The 18,429-nt window shown below is 39.0% G+C and overlaps 1 protein-coding gene across 1 annotated transcript in view; it reads left to right on the forward strand.

The window, feature by feature from the left end:
• The window catches only part of LOC116689572 (protein crumbs homolog 1), a 36,395-nt gene that overhangs the window by 2,935 nt on the left and 15,031 nt on the right, over positions 1–18,429 (forward strand). Inside the window, exons 2-6 of the mRNA XM_032516120.1 lie at positions 8,580–9,275; positions 10,166–10,361; positions 13,542–13,681; positions 15,478–15,663; positions 15,777–15,890. Of these exons, the coding sequence (XP_032372011.1) occupies positions 8,580–9,275; positions 10,166–10,361; positions 13,542–13,681; positions 15,478–15,663; positions 15,777–15,890 (1,332 nt within the window). The remainder of the gene's footprint in view (positions 1–8,579; positions 9,276–10,165; positions 10,362–13,541; positions 13,682–15,477; positions 15,664–15,776; positions 15,891–18,429) is intronic.

Raw genomic sequence — 18,429 nt, forward strand, 5'->3', positions numbered from 1 at the left:
TTGTGAATGAATATTGTATTGTAAATAAATAAATGTTCTTCCTTAAACCACAGGGGGCATGACCTCGAGGTATGGTGAAGGGTATGTGATGGTTGGGGGGTTATTTTAATTCCAAAGGCCAAGGGAACTTTACAGGATACATAGTTGTAGGCTACATGTAATTCAAAAGTGATCAATTAGATTTCATGGTGCTTTTCCTTAAAGCTCTGGAGAAGGTAAGTTGTTAGTTGTCAGCTAATGAAACACAAATCTAGTGCGGTCAGTGCTGTGTATCCACACTTCTGGTTTCTTTTCAAGGTATCTTACCTGTCCGCTGTTGAATCTAAAAAAAAAAAAGAAATAAAAAAACTCTCCACACTGGTCACAGTTTTTCATTCAGTTTCCATTTTATTTTATTTTTCAGTGTCCAATTATAACAGAAGTTATCTACGGACACTTTACAGATAGAGTCGGTCTATGCCACACTGTAGAATTTACAGAGAACCAATGTTTCGCCAAAGAGCATGCACTGTGTGCAACAGCAGAGAGGAAAACCTCAAGCAGAACTTGGTTCTAGGTGGGCGACCACCTGACCTGACCGGTTGGGGGAGAGGGAGAGACAGGAGAGAGAGAACGGAAAACAAAAGACTCATACAGCAGCAGTCAATGTGTTGCATACAGCAACAAATAAGTGGAATACATATGAATTACAGTGCTTTACTTTACGTAGCTATATGTGGAATGGTCCATGAGAACAGCCTGTATACTTGATGAACAGTTGTCATTTGAAATCAGGTTTCCCGTTTTTTAGTTTGTTTAAAGATTTAATTTAGGGGTTTGGTTTTTAACAACCTGTTGACACATTTCATTTAACAAATAGACTTAATCAAAGTCACAATTGGCGTCTTCTTTGACAAGAAAAAGTTGAGTAGGGCGCTTTTGTAGTTTGGTTCCAAAGTGGCAGCCAAGTGTCTTTTGATGCTATAACCACAACTATTGCTACGGTATAGACCAATATTTGGAGCAAACGTTAAATTAAACAAAGTGGTGGTGCGAGCTAGAGAAAGAACAGAGACCGAGAGAGAGAGAGTGGTGTTGCTAACGTTACATAGAACAAAGCAAGTTCCCTGTACACACCCAGTCATATCATATATTAACTGGCTGTGCTCCGACTCCATTTGTTGCTATGAAAACGACAGGTCTGGCTTCTTTGCTTGTCATTGGTCGGCTGTCAAAACAATTGGACTTTTTTCAACTTCATAAAGATGCCCTACAGCTGAAGAAAAAAGCCTTCTTTTAAAAACACGGTACTTCATGGCATTATAAAACAGATGCAGGCAGCGTAATAAAAGACGCTAAGTGTGAACATAGCCTTACATGTGAATCTACTCCTGGCTTTGCATCAGAGGGAGTAGTGCTCTGTGTTAAACCGAACCCCCTCTGAACAGACTCTGGAAGAGCAGTTTAATCCTGACATCATTCTACCTGCTAACAGACAGTGTCTCTGCTCAGTGTTATTGCTGCCAGTACCAGTCAGTGCCAGGGATCAACCCTGTCTGGCCATAACCATGATCTATGAAGTGCTTCGTAATGGGGGTTGGGCTGGGAGGAACTGTTATCAGCTCCCTGGAATGTGTGAAGGGTTGATTTGGTTTGGATGGAAGGGTGAGGAGTGAAGTGACTATCAGCCCGTCTCCTACAGGTTTCATGAGATTACAGGTAGCGCAGGTTAAAGTGCATGGTTCTAACTGAGATCAGCTTTACATTCTGTAGTCCACGTAAAAGATCTTGGCTCTCTTTGACAAGTTAGGGAAAAGAGAACATTAATGAGATAGAGTCAAAGATGATCTCAGTACAAGTGAGAGGCAACACAGGGAGGTCAAAGAGAGAGGTGATGCAAGACAGAGGAAATGGCATTCTGTAGCATTTGGCTCAGCTTGTGAAAATTGGCAGATTAAAGGATTTACAACATTATTATCCTTTAAAGAAAAAAAATCTTCCTGTGTAAAATGTCATGGTTCTTAGAAAAACCACAGTATACCATGTTATTGTCAAAGGCATGTTCACACTTCCTTAGACATTCATGTTGAAATTTCATGATCGTTCTCTATGATGCAGCAGTGTCACATGCTTTACAGTTGTGTATAAAAAAAACACTTAAATTTGTGGGTGGCAGTGATAATGAGTGATAGATAATTGACAACGCAAATTTTGTATGGATTGCATTTTCTTTTTAAATGGTGCTAAATGCTCCTGCACATGAGCAAAAGGCATACAGCAGACCAGTCCCTGCTCCTGTTACTGCACCTTATTTTGCTTTTAAATGGTGACTACTGTTTTTTCAACCTATTGTCCTATGTTTATGTGTCTAAGTGACTGACGGGAACAACAATCTTTGACTTTGGTCCAGTAATAAACAAGATTGCCGCAGTTGGCAGCAACGAAACAAGCTACTATGTAAGTTAACAGGACAATTGTCCAGCTTGTATTTACCTTCAAAACAGTTGTTTTGCCACTGACAGGCTCAGATTATTATTGTGTCTGACAACATTATGGAAAGGATCCTGACAGAGATACACCTTTAACACCTCTTTGAGATCTTTCTGTTTAACCAGAAACAGCTCTGAAGTAGCTAGCGCTAAACCCATTAGACTTCATTTAAATAAGCAACAGTTTTAGCTTGTATAGAGCTAACAAATTTTCACATGTAATTCAGTAAACAATGTGTTTATTTCAACCAAAACTAGAGTTGTGATGTTCGTAAAAGTGGAAAGACAAACCAAAACAGCATTTAATAGTTTTGTTTTGTTTCTCTCGACTTTGAATGAAGCGTACTCCACATGCTAAAATTATTGTTTATTTACATGGAATCCGGTGGGTTTAACAAACTCAATATCACGGATGATTTTATGTTTGAAAAAAGGATCTTACTCTTTAAGGTTGACCTCCTTACAATTGTTTTCCATAATGTTGTCAGATACATAGAATACGAATCTGAGCTTGTCAGCAGCAAAATGAGCACTTTTGTGAAGGTAAATACAAGCTGGACAATTGCCCTAATGACTTACATTGCAGCTTGTTGCAGCTGCCGACTGCAGCAATCTCAATGTGTCAAAGATTGTTGTTCCCATCAGTCACTTAGACACAAAAAGTTTGGAAAATAGGGTCTAGGTTGACCAAAACGGTAGTTACCTTTTTAAGGATGCCATTATAAGTCTGTCAGTCAGTTCTTCCTCCACTTTGGCCCAGACTGAAATATCTCAGCAACTATTGGACTTATTGCAATACAAGATGTGTACACTTAATGCCTCGCACATGATTAATTATAATCACAAATACATTTTGGAAATGTCCAACACTTTGTTCATGACTAAATACAGTACATGCAATACTATAATATATAAACAATAAGAAAAAGTAACCCTTAAAAGCATTTTTAGATTTTTCCTATAAATTCAGCATTTAAAGACAGAATAAGGAATTTTGGACACCTGAGTAGTTTACCTGGCAGAGCCCATATGTAGAGGTTTATTCCTTTGCTGGATGTCATTCCCCCTCTCTCTCCCCTTTCAAGTCTTTAGTGGTTCTCTAAAAATGTAAGCCTTAAACGCCCAAACAATAATCTTAAAAAAAAGGAATTATGATACTTTGAATGTAACTTCCAATGCAAATAGTATTGATTGATTAATTCCTTTGCTAACTTAAAAAAAAATGTATTACTTTTTTTATTTGATTTTGATTGAACTGAAAAAGTCTATAATTATTCCTGTGGCCCACTTTATACTTTATAGGAGAATACTATTTGGCGTTAGACTGTCTACTAAATACTACTTTACAATCCCGAGCCATCAAAAGAGCAGAAAACATGTACAGAAACAACACAGCACACACTCTGGATTTATCAAGTATGGAAAGCATTTAAGATGGTGGAGAAGTGAGAACCTGATGTGAGGAGGAAGAATTGGTGTTAGAGCAGATGAAGGAAGTTCTAGCAGATGCGTGTGAGAGGAACTGGGGTGTTTTTAGTGGATGCAGTGGGAAATGAGAATAGTAGGTGTGCAAGGGAAGATATAAACACATTGTAACTGGGGGTGTTTATGTCGATGACTTGCTAGCTGAGGAACCCCTTGTTGATGATTTATCCAAAGCAGCCAACAGGATACCATGCATGAGTATGGGTGCTTGTGGTGAAAATCAAGCACCTTGATAGAAACTAGGTAAGAAAAAAAAAAAAAAGGTATCAGAATTGTTGTGGTTCCTCTACATGAGTGGATAGTTGTGATAAAGTAAAGATAAAGTAAAATAAAATGGCAAGATTGTTGGGGACCTTGGGAAGCTTTCACATAGGCGGAAATTGCGGAGGCGTCAGGGGGTCAGGACCCACCCCATCTGAAGGTTGTCCCCAACGCAAATGTTTGTATTGTTACAAAATTACTTACCAGAGTAAGTAGATTTGCCAGCCTACTGACCAGAGTTGCATTACATAATTACATTACATGTAATTTAGCTGATTCGTTTATCCAAAGCGACTTACAGTTGCTAAATATCAGAGGCCACACACCTCTGGAGCAACTAGGAGTTAAATGTCTTGCTCAAGGACACATTGGTTGATGTATCGCAGTGGGAATCAAACCCAGATCTCCCACACCAAAGGCGTGTGCCTTTGTTCTGTTAGATGAAATTTACACCCAGCGTCAATATCCACGATTTGTTTTTCGGAACAAAATAGACTGTAAAAATAGTAAATATAGCATCATTGACGTTTCCCATTGGTTTGGGATAAGCCATTTCGAAGCATTGAGTTTGCCAATACAGGCGTCAACATCTTTTTGTGACAGGTTTCAACAAGAGTGTGAGCTGGCGATGACGACGCAGCCAAGTGTAGTTCATGGTTGCAATGGCGCTGCCCTAAGCTAAACTCTAGCTGCTAAATGTTCAACCCTTCTAAAGCGAGTCATCCAGTGGAGATTTACCAGCGTGTAAAGACAGACCTCCAGCTCCTGCTGCCATTCATCTGCATACAGGACATCGGCAAACCTTCCCTAAGTTACCAGTTAACGATAGCGCTAGCTTGTGTTGTTAAACATACCGATCAGGATTGTTTTGTGGCTTGAATCCGATCATATACTGGCTTGAACCCTGTGAGTTGATTCTGAAAGACGTGGTGAGATCTTGAAAAAACAAAGTGACACAAAGAAAGGTTCAGTTCACAATGTTCTTAAGGTTAACTAAGACACACAAGGATATACATATTTTCTAACAATCGCTACATCTATTTTGATGATATGTAGTAAGAAACAAAAGAGTCAGGATGGGCAAAAAGGATTGTCTCAAGGTTTGCTCACACAGATAGGAAAACAGTGTTGCAATTTAGGATACAAATATAACGACTTTCTTCAGAGTTCTCACAGAATGGAATGTGGAATGTAACATTATTTGCAACAGCTTGGTTGGCAGCACAATGAACGAGACATTTTTAGGTGACCAAACAAAAATTGTTAAAGTTTAAGACGGAAACATGGACAACACCCAAAATAGAGTTTAATCATGGATGTAATATATTGACTGGCGCATGTGCCAACATTTTTCTGGTTTTCTAATGTGATATGTGGCCCACTTTACACTGTGATGATATCACATGTTTTTTATTGCCTGTTCATGAATTAAAAATTCGGAATAGGAATAGTCATAACCAACCTCTTTTGTAGTTCAAGGCGTCCTTGCAGCAGTTTTACAGGCGTCCTTTTTTTACAATGGTGGCCTATGGGAAAAGCCTTTTTGGCCGCAGGGGGATTTCTTTTAGCAATATTGCTAGTGGCCACTAGAAAAACATGGCAGAAAGGTTAAGTTCTGTTCCTGGGTGGGCTTATTTTTAATGTACACAGTGCAATGGTTCTCTATCCTGATTGACAGGTCAGTGTGTAGCCACATCCCTAAAGCATTCCCAGCTTTTGGTGAATTTTAAACCGAATAAACCTTGTGCTGTATTGAAGAAGACTTGAATCTAGCATTTGAGGCTGAGGCCAAGTGAATAATTTTTCCATAGACTTCGATAGAAGTAGACTTCTTTTTACTGGAAATTAAATAGAATGCAGGTTTAAGGCACTTCTACATTCACTTCACTTTTCAGGCAGAGTAGATTTGTCCATTATTTTTCTAGTCTGTGTTTGGAAATTGGGCTGGTAGCTGTTGAGCCCTCTTGCTCTGAACCAATGTGTTGGACAGATGAACAGGCTGAAAAAAGAAGCAGCTATGGGGACCATGTTTAGCATGACTGTGATAGTCATTGCATTTTTTCAGGTTTGTTATATCACCATTGTTCTACACATTACAGTCTTAAGTTCCAAACTTTTCATACAGTAATGAGTGAAACTTTCATTGGCAACACTGACAGCTGCTAGCTTGGCCTTGTAATACGTTTACTTTTAACACCATACGCTTTGTCCTTAAGTCAAGAGGAAAGAGGGTCTTGTCCCATTTAGCAAGATCAGAATTCTATGCAGACCACTGTAAAAGCCGGAGGTTAATGCAGCTTAAGCTTACTGTATGAAGGAAAAGCAACAGGTTTTTCGTTCCATTAAAGCTAATTGAATTGCCAATTTTCAGTTGTATACCTTCACATCAAGCCTTTGCTATTATTTAGTATATTCCCTTAGTCATATGTTTGGGAACATATTGGATCACAGAATGTAAAAGGATAATCTGTGTTTTTGGAGCTTAGCACTCGCATTTCTTTGGTGCAGATTACTGAGGTCACTTTTTAATCAAAAGGTGTACTGCAACGTAAATGCGCTTTTCTAGTCTTAACGACTACTTAAAGCACTTTTTCATAATACAGGAACTCTTCACACACTGTGGCTGAGGCTGCCATACAAGGTGCCACCTGCTCATCAGATAAACTCACACACATTTACACTCCAATGGCACAGCATCGGGGGCAACTCAGGGTTCAGTGAATTAGTGTCCCAAGGACACTTCGACATGGGACTGCAGGGCCACCGCCGCCCGTCCTTGGATTTTCTATTACTGAGGTTTAACTTTCTTTGGATGGCACTCTTGTCTTTGTCTGTTAAGCCATTGTGGTTAACTTCTTTCATGATGTAGCTAAATCCACATTCTAGAGTTTTGCCACTATTAAATACCCAAGAAAGTTTGTAATTTTAGAAATGTAAAGAAATGTAATTTAAAAAAAGTCTTTACTTACACCGAGTTTTTTGACCACTTGGGGAAACTAGTTCCAAACACAACACTGACAAATTTTCACATTCTAAAGTTGATATTCAATCAGATTTGATCAGACTTTATTAATCTCAAATCAGGAAATTTCAGGGTTACAGCAGCAAACTATCAGACACATAGCACACAAACAGAATATAGAAGAAATACAAATGGGATAGAATGTATTCAAAGTGATGCCTGTGATAGGAATGATTCCTTGTAGTGGTTAGTGTGACACTGATGTGGTTGGAGCCTCTTGGAAAGTATTGGACCAGTATGGGGTGATTATTGCTAGCGTGTTAGCATGCATTTGCGTATTTACAACGCAATAAGACACAGATCAAAATTTGTATGGATTTGTAGTTATGTATATTACGGTGGTCGTCAGGAACAAACACACTGCAACAAAAAAAGGAAATGCAAATAGACAGCGTGTCTTCTGAATGCTGCGCTTGTTATTTCAAATAACGAAGATAATTTTAATTTGATTGTGTTTTGTCTATTTGCATGTGTTTTCTTAAGTTACAGTGTGTTGGCCCCTGTTGGCCACCGTAGTTAATGCTCTTGGTAAATGCAAAATTTACTTTCCCTTTAATTCACTTTTGGCCTCCACTAAATAAAAATATTCATTGACCAGATAGTCTCAACATTTGTCTGTCTGCCACCCCAACCATGGGCTGTTTCATCTGCTGCTGCTGCAGGTCTTTCCTTGTTGGGTTTAGGATGTTTTTTTTATTTTTATTTAAGTGAACCAAAAAATAAAGTTGTGTCCTGTAAAACAAAACAGCTGAAAAAAGTTAAACGAATCTCCGTGGAGCTGGGAGAACATCAGACCTAGTTGTTGTCCTCTGTCACACTACACATAGTCAATTTATCCATTGTTATGAAAATATTAATTGGAGCTGCTTTAAAGCTTAAATCTGCTGTAGATGGACAGTAACGGTCAGATAGGGTCCACCTTGAATGAACTTGACCTTTGTGTGGCAGTGGGGAGTCAAGGTGCTGTGCTTCACCTCACAGAATGAGGGTTTGAACGTAACAGCCAACAATTTCAGTATTAGATTTCTTGAGTGTATAAATAAAAGCACACAGAAGGATTTAACAAAGCAGTAATACTTAAGCAAAGGGAATAAAATGACAAACATGCATAATATACACATATTAGTTATATAAGGGCAGTATGATGCAAAATATTTGTAATTGTGTAAATGTATCTTCCCCAAAATTTGGGATAGACCAAGACGAATATGGAATATTTTGGCAATTGGATACCACCTCTCTCCATTCCTGTTTGGGTTTTAGTCTGTTAAGAAAAATCTTTTTCTTTTATAGAAAGATGTTGTCTATTTCATCTTTAATTCCAGTTTTGTCTTCCATTCCAGGCCTACTGTGCACAGTAGCAGCAGACAAGTGTTTGTCATCTCCCTGCAACAACAATGCCACATGTCTTGACCACCTGGGTGACTATGTGTGCCTGTGCCCCAGAGCACCGGTGTGGTACACGGGGAAAAACTGTGATGAGCTGTTTGACGCATGTATTTGGGCACCCTGCACCAACTGTACCAGCAAGCCTGGGACCGGCGAGTTCACCTGCCATTGCCCGGACGGCTTTACAGGGCAAAACTGCAGCCAGGATGTAGATGAATGTCAGAGCAACCCCTGCGAAGGTATCCAGTCCTATTGTGTCAACCGAGTCAATGGCTATTCCTGCCACTGCCCTCTGGGAAGGGGAGGGCAGGACTGCCAGGAGAATGTGACCACTTGTTCAGAGAAAACATGCCAAAATGGTGGCACCTGTGTGGACATCCCTGATATTGGGCACATGTGCCAGTGTGCGGCTGGGTACCAGGGGACGAACTGTGAGGAAAACATTGATGAATGCCTGTCTGAGCCCTGTCAGAATGGAGCCATCTGTAAAGACGGGGTTAACGCCTACCAGTGTTTCTGTGTGCCTGGATTTCAAGGCTACCACTGTGACTTGGACATCAACGAGTGTGCATCTCGACCCTGTCAAAACAATGGCACATGTCTGGATGAGGTGGATCACTACAGGTGTGACTGCGCTCCGGGCTTCACAGGTAAGCTAATGTGTATAGTAAGCCAGCGTTGCAACTGGCGGGCTTTTTGAAAAGAGAAATGCATTTATTTATTTATTTTTCCTTTATTTAGCTAGGAAGTACCCATTGAGATACACAATCTCTTATTCAAGTATGGTTTGGATCAAAGATTCTGCGCTAATGATCTGACATTTTTTTAATGACTACCTAGAGCGTAAGCTCCAAGGCTCCAGACCCTTGGTGGGTTAGGGTTAAAATGCCAATTCCATGTGTGGCAATACATTTGTGTTAATTTTGTTAAAATTAAAAGCCTCTATTTGGTGTGAATTCCTTAATCAGGAAGGGTTCTGGATGGATTTGCCATTTAAATCCCCTTATCTGTCATATCGGATGATTCAGCATGGAAATTAATGTTTAGTGCCAATACAAAAATTAGTGAACAGTAGCACAGTTTCAGACTTAAAAAACCTTTGCTTTAGAGAGAAGTTTTATTACTAAAATTTGAATAATATGGTCATGACATTATTTCTATGCTGACCATGCTTATGTTATCCAGTATTTGGTGACATTCAGTGACTTTAAATCTGCACATTTTCAGGAGTAGTATTCAACAAATCTGTAGATCTTCAAATTAATCTTGGGGCGGAGATTAAGAAAGATTAGTTCATTCAGTACAGATAGTATGCTTTAGAATAAGGGGGGTTGAGTTTTTATACCACTGACTATTCTATGAAAAGGGGTTGCATGGCTCTATTTAAGTAGCATTAGTCTGCGTTGCAGTTGTCCGTCTGCAGCTGGCTTCTTGGCACCTCCAGTGTTATTGTGTTGTATCTGTACGTGTGCTAAGATAATTAGGTGTGTTGCCAATCCCACTCCTTGGCCCACTGCCATCCCTGCTCTGTTTCCTGCAGGGATTAATTGCGAGGTGGAGATCGATGAGTGCGAGGTGCATCCCTGCCAGAACGGCGCCACCTGCCGAGACCACATCGCCACATACACGTGTGAGTGCATGGCCGGCTTCCAGGGCCAAGACTGCGAGGTCAACATAGATGAATGTGCCAGCATCCCCTGTTTGAATGAGGGCAAGTGCATAGACGGGGTCAACAGGTAGGATTACACACAGGCATGCTTTGAACTGCAACACAACATCACGGATAAACAGTTACACTGATACATACAAATGGACTGTAGCACATGTGAGGCAGAATGCAATTTCCTGACAAACGGACCACTGATGTTTGAGTTTTTGAACTAAAAATGTAGACATGCAGCTTGTTTGATGTTGATTACCTAAAAATGTAATAATACTAAAATGAATGAGGTACCTTTGAAAAAAAAAATCATAAATCTGTGGGCTGAAATGAAATTGTTTCCTCTTCAAAATACCTCAGGGTTCACATTGCCATGTAACTGAACTTGTCAGAAAACGTTAGTGCTGTTCGTAAGATGTTTTCTTTCCTTTAATTGTAAATCAGAATTTTGTTTCCAGTTCCATGTTTATGCAACACCATCCATGCCAATAACAGAAAATGGCTTAACAAGGCAAATTATATAGTTGGTTTAAAGGTATTAAAGGAAACAAAGTGGGGTGTTCAGACCTTACTTCAGAACTTTCTTCAGTTTGAAGGTTGACCTTTGTTAAGTTTAGCAGTCCAAAAAGTATGTTGGTGGACCAGTCACCCGCTTCAGCTGATTGAATAGAACCAGTTAACAATACCATAGAAATTATGCGGTAGGGCCCAATTCTACCAATCAGTTGGCTCAGTTGGTTCTTGTCCTGTGTAAAACCAAATGTGACAATGACTTTTTTGAAGTCAGTACATATTAAGTTACTTTTTAACTTTCTTACGTCAACTAACACCACAAACATTAGTATTTCAACCCAAACCCCAATCTTTTACTCAATCTATTCAAATAGTGATTGAGATTTGGTGGAATTTGATCAAATTCTCAATTATATCAAGGTTATGTTCATATATTGAGTTAGATGGGGGACTGTGAGTGATCACTCTCTTATCTTAATAAGAGCAAATTTCTATATGACTTTCTATACTCTGTCTCATGTCGAGCCTGGTAAGACCGATATGTCATCCAGCAGTGTGTTGTGTCAGCCTGAGGCGGCATGGCAGACATTAAACTTGCCCAGCAGGGATAAGAATTAATCCACTTACTGCCAGACATTGGGATGAGTCATCAGATGTCTGGAGGTGCTGAGAATACCTGGTAGAACAGTAGGGAGTAAGGAGGATGGGTAGGATACAAGACAACTGATTTAAATTGTTCCAGAAAACAGCATATCATTGCACATTTCAACAAGAAGATGAAGTTGTTAGACGCCACTCAGCTGATCACCCTGTGCGCCAACTGCACACATATTCATATAACTGAATTATATAGTACACCTTTAAAAGGGCAATACAATGATGAGGAAATAGGTGTAGTTTTTTTTCTTTTATTGTATGAATCAGCTGAAATAATGCTCCTTAATTAATTGTGGCCTATGCAAGGTTTTCAGTTTTCTATTAACCTTGTTATTTACAGTCTTTGCAATGAGTACCGCAACATTCTTGTTTGTCTGTCTATTTAAAATCTTGTCAAAAATGTATGTCTTCAATTATTGTATCATCTTTCTATTCTATTTATATTGGTATCACCAGTAACGGTTGCTAATGTCAGCAAACTTTAAGTAGATATTGTTGGTAATAGTTATTGAAATAACATTATAACTCTTTTATAGACCGATCTCTGTGATGTCTCACTAACAAAAATCCCTTCTGGGTAAACACTTGGCCGTTGATTTAAATTCCAGAGATATGTGAAATCGGCAAACTTGTTTATTTCTGTTGTCTTTTTTAACTGTGACATTTTTTTCAGACCTATCTGTGGTCTCTGCTGTGCTTATTTTGTGTACTGTGTATGTTACCGCGGGTCGGACTGAATGCTACTGTAGTTTGGGTGTTGTCATTTTCTTTAGTCTGTGGCCCAACAGACAAATTAGGTGTGTTATTGTTGACATATGAAATCATCAAACATGCATTTTAGATGAATGAGAATAGTTATTCCTTGTCCCAGTTTGCTCAGCGCCGTTTAATTGGATGTAGGGACTTTTCTACCGGGAAGTTATTGCAAACAATCATTGTGATTGGGTCTATATTTGGTTTCTGTTGTATCATCATGTTTGAATGGTTTTATAACTAGAGTTAAAACAAGTGGTAACCCCCCTTAACCTCACCAAGAGACATATTTGTTGTTCCCACCTTGCCATTTCACTCACTAGGTCATCTAATCTGTTTAAGGGTAACCACTGTTTTTTTTCAACTTAAACCCTATTTTCCTACGTTTCTAAGTGACTGATAGGAACAACAATCTTTGAAAGTGGTCCAGTATTAAGTGTGAACGCTGTAACCGGCAGCCACAGACCAGGCTGCAATTTAACCCTATGAGACAAATTGGTCCATTGAAAATGCTTTATTTTGCCACTGTAAGGCTCAGATTGATCAGATTTAAAGTGTCTGACAACATTATGGAAAGGATTCCTACAAATATAGACCTTTTCACAACCTATTTAAAACCAATCTGTTTACCAGAAACATCTCTAAGGTTGCTAATGCTAAACCCACGAGACTCCATTTATAAAAACAATACCTTTAGCGTGTATAGATCCAACATATTTTCACACATCGGTAATCTATGTGTTTCTTACACACACAACTAGAGTTGAAAAAGTAGAAAGGAGACCCAAAATGGCTTTTCCTAGGTTTACTTACTTTACCTAGTTTCTTTATCATGTTTAAAAAAAGGATCTTACTCTTTAACAGAAAAGTTGACCTCCTTAGAAATCCTTTCCATAATGTTGTCAGAAACTTGGAATATCAATCTGGGGCTCCCAGAAAGCTCAGTTGGTAGAGCAGGAACCCATATATAGAGGTTTACTCCTTAACTCAGCAGGCCTGGGTTTGACTCCCACCTGTGTTCCTTTGCTGCATGTCTTGTCAATAGAGGCCTAAGAAAACCTAAATATAAAAAACGTAATTACAAGCTGGATAATTGCCCTATTTACTTACATTGCAGCTTGTTTTTTTCCTTGCTTAACACTGGACCAATGTCAAAGATTGTTGTTCCTATCAGTCACTTAGACACAAAGACATAGGGAAATAGGGTCCAAGTAGAAAACAAACAAACAAAAAGTAGTTAACCTTTAACTTCCACCTGTGACCACAAAATGATATAACTTTGCATTTCATTTTTATTGACTATTCCTTTTGTCTTTATTTATCCTTCCTCCAGCTATAAGTGTGACTGTGAGGGGACGGGCTTTTTAGGCAACCACTGTGAAGAGGATATTCCTGAATGTGCTTCTAACCCCTGCCAGCATGGAGCCACTTGTTTGGAGGAGATCAACCAGTACAAGTGCCTCTGCTGGCCAGGTACACCATTACTCCGGACCTGTTATTTTAGAGGACAAGAGGGGACAAAAGAGTAGGGGTGTGCTTTGCAATATGCAGTATATGTATGGTCAGACCAACAAAAAACAGCAGCTCTAAGTCCTTCAGCGCTGTGAATTAAGAAAAGGGATGCATGAGCACACTGCAACAGAGAAAGGTGCAGCCATCAGCAGTCTTTAATTTTTGCTTTCATAATTGTATTTGTGTGTGTGTGTGTGTGTGTGTGTGTGCACACGCACGTTGTGTGCATGTCCTAAAAATAACTTGTGCAGAGTTCACAGTTGGATTTATAGATTTAAAGAATAGGTTCAGATCTGTATTAGTCACTGTAATACTGTCCATACTAGCTGTAAGCAATTTCCTGTTGTACTTCCCACTGGTTGAGAATTTATAACTAGTCAAACAAAAGTTTATGAACTATTTGGTAACACTACTTAAAGTTTTCTACATAAGAGTAACATGACACTGTCATTAACACATGACACAGTCATGACACATGAACCCTAACTCTAACCATAGTCATAACAATAACCATAACCATAACATGTCATGACAAAGAAAAGTTGACACTAAAAGAAGCGTCACGTCATAAACTTTTATTACTTGTTTATAATGTTTTATGACATGTTCATGACAGTTACTCTTATTTGGATACCTTCAAGTGCAACCAACCATTTGTTGAAAACAATGACTAGGCTACATAACATTAACAGATAAAAATAAATAACTATTTACATATCAGTCTAAAAGATGATACAGATACAGATTAAGTGTAGCCATGATGTGCTTTGTCAATTAAATCTGGTTGGTTTGTCAAATGCTATGGTTCAGCAGATAAAATACCTCATTACCCAGAGCCCAAAAAGGCTATTATATATAACTTAACCTTAATACAATGATCCATGCAGACAGTTACATGTTATTAAAACAATCTCAACACTGTATCCTCCTAATTCTTGTTAAATCATATAAGACTAAAGCTATCTGAAGTAAAAAAATAAATAAAAATTGTTAGATCTTTGTTGGTTTTCCATGTTTTGTAGGCTACTATAGCTACATGTTCATGCTGCATTCATTAAGATCTTTTCTGAAGATTTCTGTCATTCAGACAACTGAGTTGCAGTTTAAAACATTTATAGCCAACTTAATAAAATTCAGTTTTAGTCCATAAAAACATGGATTCAGGCACGGAGACAACTGAGGGCTCAGTTAGCAACGATTAGCTCCGTTAGTGGTTAGCGCTGGTTAGCTCTATTATAAAGATATGGAGTGGAGGAGACTGCCGCGGACAGGGGTAACAACCTAACTCTGATAAATGACATCCAGGGTGCTTTCACAGCGGTGTGCCCACATCATTTCTGTGGTTTGTTAATACAGTTAATCCCGTGATAAGACCACCAGCAACATGCTACTCAAGGGATAGGACCTGAAACAATTGGGTTGCGTTACCTTGCGTTAGCAGGGACGCCTGGCCAATAGTAGTGTGTGAATATTATTGAAGGGCGGTTCTTGGCTAGAAGTTGCGTGGGTTCCATAATAATGCATCAGTTACATCAAAAGCTTTAAAAAAATTAAATACTCTTACTCTTACTCATACTAATTTAACACTGGCCATTATTTTTCAATACAAAGGTCTATATGTGGACTATATTGGGTTACATGCGTGTATATTATGACAGCATGACCTCATGGCCTGTATAAAAGGCATGATTACAGTGAATTTATGTACAGTACTGTATTAAGGTAGACTTATCCTCTAAACATGTAATTGTGTCCAGGTTACGAAGGAGAGAACTGCCAGCTGGATAGAGATGAGTGTGAGCAGCATCCCTGTGAGAATGGTGCCGAGTGTTTCCAGCGTTCAGATATCCTGAACTACGATAAACTTCCTGAATTCAGCAAAGCGAATTTCAGCTATGAAGAGGCAGCTGGCTTTATCTGCCGCTGTTTGCCAGGATTCACTGGTAAGCCAGTTCACAACAAAAATCTTTCAGTTTTTTTGGTATATTGCCTTATGAACTCTCAATGAAGTGGTGAGGACAAAGATATGAATGCCATTAATATGTTCTATTGGCAGGAGACAACTGCTCAGTCAATGTGGACGAGTGTGAGTCTGCTCCGTGTCAGCATGGAGGAACCTGTCAGGATCTGGTTAACTCTTATCAATGTGTGTGTCCAGATGGTTTCACAGGTAGGAAAAAAAAAATGCTTATCTTCTATTTTCTTATCTTGTAACAAACAAAACTGAGCTGTTCTTCCTCCAGAGGCACCCCACAGAGCTGTGTCCTGTCCCTGTTCACTGTTCATCCTCTCTGACAGGCACTTATCAAAATCACCATGACAGTTGCTGTATGTGCAACTGTCTTGCACAGCTGTGATGCTAACGCTACGCGTCCATTGTGATGTTTTTTGACTGGAAGGGCCGCCCCGCTTCCTGATGGGCTTTCCTAGCTAGTTCTCAATTTCTCTTCAATGTCCAATGACATGCAAAGAAAAGAGTCTCCACCCTTTCACAACCTTGATAGCTGCACCCGATTGGAAGAATACTTTACTTGTGAGCTTTGAAACAGACCAACACTAGTCTTGTTTGGAAACCTTTGCTTATTTTACAAAATAGGTAAATAGAAACGTGTTTTTGAAAACATTGTATGCATAAAATAAGCTATGCCACTGTATCTGCCTTCATTTTAGATTGACCAAGGTCAGTTTAAAAGACTTTTGTGACTTTTCGAGAAGAGGTGAGTCAAGCTGGACCCCCCCAGACTTGCATAAATTAGCCCATCTTTATGCAAATGAGAAGCAAGCAATTCAACGCCCTGTCTCTTGAAAGTCACTGCAAAGCTGCTGCTTACATATACAATGAATGGAAAGTGTGGAACTGACAATGTCATTGGACACATACCTAGATTTAAGCAGGCTGAACATTACTACAACTCTAGTCTCACTTTACCAGACCTTCTTCCACAGGAGGTTAGGAGGGAGGTCTGGCAGAATGTTGTGTGGACTAGAAAAACTTGCTCTGGTTCACTGGCATTTCTTTAAACCAATGATTTCTTATCTTCTGTATTCTCATCTCCTAACAAACAACACTGAGCTGTTCTTTTGTTTCGGGGCAGATTATTATTACATTTATTCCCCAAAATATGAGCGTTTTGCCCCAACAAAAGTTAAGATGAAGCAAGGAAACGACTAGTTAAGATCAGGAAACACTCCCAAGGAGCACGCATTTCCTGGATAAAACTCTTTAGTTTCCCCCGGGAAGCCAACTCCGCTCTCTGGCTTGAAAGTAGGGCTGGGCAATATTTTAGTATTATATCGATACCGTAACATGAGACTAGATTTCGTTTTAGATTTTGAAGAGTTGTAATATCAGTACATGGTAAGTGTTATCTTTTTCTGGTTTCAAAGGCTGCATTACAGTAAAGTGATGTCATTTTCTAAATTTACCAGACTGTTCTAGCTGTTCTATTATTTTCCTTTAACCACTTGGTCATTATATCCATATTATAATTGGTTAATTGCCAACCTTACAATATCATCGCAATATTGACATTGAGGTGTTCGGTAAAAAATATTGTGATATTTGATTTTCCCCATATCGCCCAGCCCAACTTACTCTAAAGTACTCTATGTTCATGCCCATCCATCCACTTTGACCACCTTCTTACGCCGCCAGCCGTGTTCTTCAATGTGGTGAATACAGCAAAAAAAGTGTTATGCTTACGAATTACTGCGCTTTGCTTTTTTTAGCTTTTTCAACAAGTTGTTCATGATACCATGCTGTTCTGGTAAGAGACACAAGTTTCTGAAATGTTTTCTAAAAGTGTTAATTCTATGAGAGATAAAGCAATTAGTCAATCAACATAAATTTCAATAGCAATTTTTTTTTGAGGAGGGGGGCATTGTATTCCTTGTTTGGAAGAAGTTTTCAAGACTAAACCATCAATCAATACATCAGATAAATTAAAAATTAACATAACGGTTAGTTGCAGCTCTAAATTCCATGCACAATAAACACTGTAAATTCAAATATCCATTAGAAACGTCCTCACAAAGACATCTTATTTACATACCGTATATATCAGACAAGATTAGAATTGATAAACCGTCAAATCCTCTGAACTGTGTAAGAAGCCAACTCTTTTACACTTTTACAATAATAAGTTATTGTGTAATAGTAATGTTTGTTTTTAGTGCTGGTTTGGCTCACTACAAAAATAACTTCCCTGTGGAGGATCGGAAAGATTTTAAGTGAAGTGAACAGAGCATGCAGTAGAAGCCAGTGTTAACAGATAACCTTCATGCCTTCAAGTCTCAGAATCTCCTCGACCAAACAATAAAGGGTTAATCTTCCTCCTGCTTATCATTCCTCATGGCCAGCCAAGGTGTTAATTCCTCATTAAAGGATATTTGTCACTGCATCACTCAAAACAAGAGGAACCACACCAAAAACTGACAATGAAATGCACACTGTGTACTCAGAAGTGGGGAATTCTGCCAGATGCTTTCATCAACAAATTAGCCTCTCACAAAATGAGATTTTCAATTCAATTTGCTAACAGTATTATGGCCATGCAAGGTGGAGGCAACAACAGAGCAGAGGATTGGAGGGGGATGAGAGTGCATATGGTATGGAGGAGCATAGCAGAAAACAACAAAGCCAATTAAAGGTGCCATATGTCAGGCGTCCTCCTTGGGTATTTAAACGGGGTTCCCTTATGAAATTTGTA

This window comes from Etheostoma spectabile, chromosome 5 (assembly GCF_008692095.1).
Source record: "Etheostoma spectabile isolate EspeVRDwgs_2016 chromosome 5, UIUC_Espe_1.0, whole genome shotgun sequence".
NCBI lineage: Eukaryota > Metazoa > Chordata > Actinopteri > Perciformes > Percidae > Etheostoma > Etheostoma spectabile.